We start from the raw sequence: 3,896 nt of genomic DNA on the forward strand, positions 1-3,896 counted from the left end.
TCTTTTTATACAGTCTTCATTTTAAAATTTTTCCCTAGCTATATTTACACTAGAGTGAGCCAGACTGAAAACTGGACAACACTGTCATGCTCAATTTTGCCATGGGTCATAACAGGACTGGAAGTTTTAGGAAAGACTGTGTATTTCTTTACTTTGTGTGCATTTCTTTTACTTTCTTGCAATAAAAAGCTACTATAAAAATCTTATTATCTGATATTTGATCCTTGTGAGGTTAAAAGTTTATTAATTGTGATAAAATTATTGAGCCCTGAACACTGTCAACCTCATATATTAAGCAACCTCCTAAAAACTCTGCCACACTTTCAAACTTTACAATCTATCTAATTTTTAAGAAATATCTTTGTCTTTATAATACAGCAAAAAACTGTATTGTAGCTTGTCTCTCATTTCCAGGCTACTCACTTAAGCTTTAACATTTTAGAATTGCCCTCAGTACATATCACAAGTTATAAAAATTCTTAATTTGTATATAAAATTGCTTCAAAATCAAATCTTCAAAATCAGAATTTTGAAAATTTTAAATGGTTCCTCCTGTTTATAATTCATTAATTCATCCAGTCGCAACATTATGTTTTTACACAGATTATGAAAAATCTACTTTGTTCTATGGACTTCTACCTGTGTTCCTTCCCTTCTCCCCCAGCCACCATCTCAGCACCTCCTTCCCAACCCTCAAGTTCTTCAGACACCAAGACCTAAAAATTAGATAATGAATTGGCTCCAAATTTTAAGAATGGGTAGAACACATCAGCAGAAATCCCGTGACATGAGTGAGTCAGAAACTACACGACTACCTTCAAATATGACAAAAACTGCAGTAACTATTAAAATTAAAACATAATAAATCAATAGCTAACAGCTGCTTAAGGAGATTTGCTAAGTAGTGTCCTCCTCTGCAATACCAAACATATAATAGAATACCTTGACTAATTTCCCTAAGAAAATCCCTAAAATTTACACACATGTAAACTGAGGATTACATAAGAAACAATTACATAATAAGCACAAACTGTTTATTAAAACACTGATTGTGCTATTGAGCTGCTGCCAGAGCCTACAAAAACTTAAGCTTTCTATGAGAACACCATGGTAATAAAAGGGAAGCATATACAAGTGCCAACAGGACCAGCAGCCCCTTTGATTGCACAGTCCTGAGAGTGGGCTTGTTTTAAAGACATTTGCATAGTGCCAGAAATAATTCAGGTTCTAGACCACAGGCTTTCATACCAACCCATGTTAGGTCAGGTCTCATTTGGCTGTTCCTTGAGTCACTCTAAACTTGCAAGACATCAAATCCCACTAATGGACTGCCTTGCAGTATAGGAATTTTCCCGTTCTGTACTTTTTATCCATTGATATAGAAAGTTATATATTGTAAGAACCAATGCCCTGGTGCTGTGTCTTGCTAGTAAATCACACTGACATGTGGTGAGAAACTATGCCCTGTGCTTATAGTTAACATGTGCAATTAACCATGCTCCAAACTTCACAAGGAATGTTTACACCTAATTTTCTATATTTCTGACAGCAACCAAACAGGGAATACCTAACTGATATTAGTCTATTTAACCACAATCTGAAAAGCTGAACCCCATTAACCAAACTTCTAGATTACAAAGTAGTGAGAACCACATTCCAATCACATTCCATCGGTGAGCTTTCAAACACAGTTAGCAGTAAAATGAAAGGAATATGGAGGTTTTGAATACAGGAGAGCAGGAAGCATCATTGTAAGTACAAAAAAAAAGTATTATTTTCTTAGTAATGTAACACCAGGGAGGTCATTATGTTCAGAAATCCTTCACCACACATTGTGAAATACGGCAAGAGCTTTGCAATTTCATCTACATTATCAGGTCACTGTGAAATACAGCCTCCTGGAATGGAGGCACAGCTCCTCTGAGGCACTCATTGACAGACTTAAAATTCACTCTGATTCAAGTAACACACCCTTTGTGGACAGGTAAGCAAAGAAAGCCTTAGCATTTCTCAGATGCATTACTTGTGAATCAAGTGTTTGTGGAACAAAATTTGTCAGATGCTGGGGAACAGGGACATAATCAGCACTCGCAGCCTTCTCCTAATCTCAAAATTAAACCCCAAGTGCAGTAGGTGTTCTTAATATAGTGTCACCTGGAGCACGTAACAGTCACACTGACCTAAAACCCATGCAGAATATTTAGAGCCTGGTTTAGGCTCCAGAACCGAGCAGCCTGTGCCCACCGCTCTGCCGCTGCTCCCCGCCCTCCAGTGCAAACATGCCCTGGCTCCACGTCCACCAGCTCCGGGCAAACAGGAACTGCAGAGCCCTTGGCAAAGAAGGAAGTTCCAGCTCCCAAGAGGAGCACCACCAGACTGGAAGGGAAACCACGAAACATCTTCGTGTCCGAAGCAGGTGCAGGCAAAGGGATGATGTGACAGCAACACCTGAGCCAGGACAGACTCGTTTGGCCCCGCCGATGCCGAGAGCGCTGAGGGCAGGGCAGCGGCCCAGAGCCCGCTCGGCGGCAGCGAGAGGTCCCAGCCACCTCCGGAGATGAGCAGAAGCAGCTCCATCTCAACAACGTGCCTGTCACAGGGCCACAGCACGGGGCAGGCTGGAAGAGACCACAGTAGCTCCTTTGGTTCCACCTCCCCGCTCAGGCAGGGTCATTCCAGAGCACATGGCAGAGGATTATGTCCAAACGGTTCCGGAATATCTCCAGAGAGGGAGACTCCACAGCCTTACTGTACAATCTGTCCTAGTGCCCGGTCACTAACGAAAGAAGTTCTTCTTCTGGTTCAAGTGGAATTTCCTGGGCATCAGTTCCTGCCCATTGCCTCCTGTCACATTCCTGAGCCCCACCGAGCAGAGAGCCTGGTTCACTCCCTGACACCGCCCTGCATACCCTGATGCTGCCCTCAGAAGTGGGTGCCCCGCGAATCTGCCGCCACAGCACGACACCCGCGGTGGGGCAGGATGTCTCTAAAACACTCCGCTCCCTCCCCACCCACGTTCTTATCGCCCCTGCTCGCCCCGCTGCCATCCTGCTGAGGGAGACATGGCTGTCCCCCCGACACGCGACCGGTCCCAGCCGCCCTGAGGACCGCACGTGGTGGGGCCCGGGAGGAGGATCCGTCCCCCAGCCCGGGGATGCCCGTGCCCGACGCGGCCCGGCCGCAGCGGATACACGGCGCCGCTGGGCGACCCCGGCCCTCCAGGCCCCGCCGGCGGCTCTGCCCCAGGCCCCGGAGCAGCACCGCCTCTGGGAACGGCGGCGGACCGGCGGCCGCTCCCCCCTGGCCGAGCCCCGGGTCCGCCCGCTCCCCCGCCGGTACCTGCAGGTGACTTTGAGGGCGATGAGGAAGGCGCAGCCCAGCACGATGGCCGCGCCGCACAGCAGCTCGGGCCGCCGCGCCATCAGGGCGGCGCGGGGCCGCAGTCGCGGGGCAGCCGCGTCGCCGGGGCCGCCGCACACCGACATGGCCCGGCCGAGGGGGGCAGGGCCGCGGGCCCCGAGCCGCTCCCGCTCGCACACGTCTCCCACCGCCCGCCCGTGAGGCGCGCCGGGCCGGGCGGGGCGGCCGCTCCTCCCGCCAACCCGCCGCCGCCACGTCCTCCCGCCCGAGCAGGCGCACAGCCCGCCCGGCGCTCCGGGTCCTGCCCGCGACGCCGGGTAAAGCGGGACGGTAAACGAGTGGCGTGCTCGCCTCCTGCGCTTGGCAGCGGGAGGAACGGGACGGCGATTGCTGTGCTCGCTTCCTGCTCTCGAAATCGGCATCGTTACCAGGCCCCCGGCCGGGATCAGCCCGTGGATAATCCCCGACCCCCCAGCAGCTGCTATTCCCCAACAGCCCCACCCCGCAGCAGGAAAGATTTCACACCGGCCTTAGAG

General features: G+C 50.4%; 1 protein-coding gene across 1 annotated transcript in view; it reads right to left on the reverse strand.

The window, feature by feature from the left end:
* The window catches only part of TXNDC11 (thioredoxin domain containing 11), a 28,491-nt gene extending 24,966 nt beyond the window's left edge, over window positions 1-3,525 (reverse strand). Inside the window, exon 1 of the mRNA XM_064725815.1 lies at window positions 3,340-3,525. Within this exon, the coding sequence (XP_064581885.1) occupies window positions 3,340-3,485 (146 nt within the window). The 5' untranslated portion in view covers window positions 3,486-3,525. The remainder of the gene's footprint in view (window positions 1-3,339) is intronic.
* Window positions 3,526-3,896: the final 371 nt, after the last annotated feature.

The sequence above is a fragment of the Zonotrichia leucophrys genome, chromosome 14 (assembly GCF_028769735.1).
Source record: "Zonotrichia leucophrys gambelii isolate GWCS_2022_RI chromosome 14, RI_Zleu_2.0, whole genome shotgun sequence".
NCBI lineage: Eukaryota > Metazoa > Chordata > Aves > Passeriformes > Passerellidae > Zonotrichia > Zonotrichia leucophrys.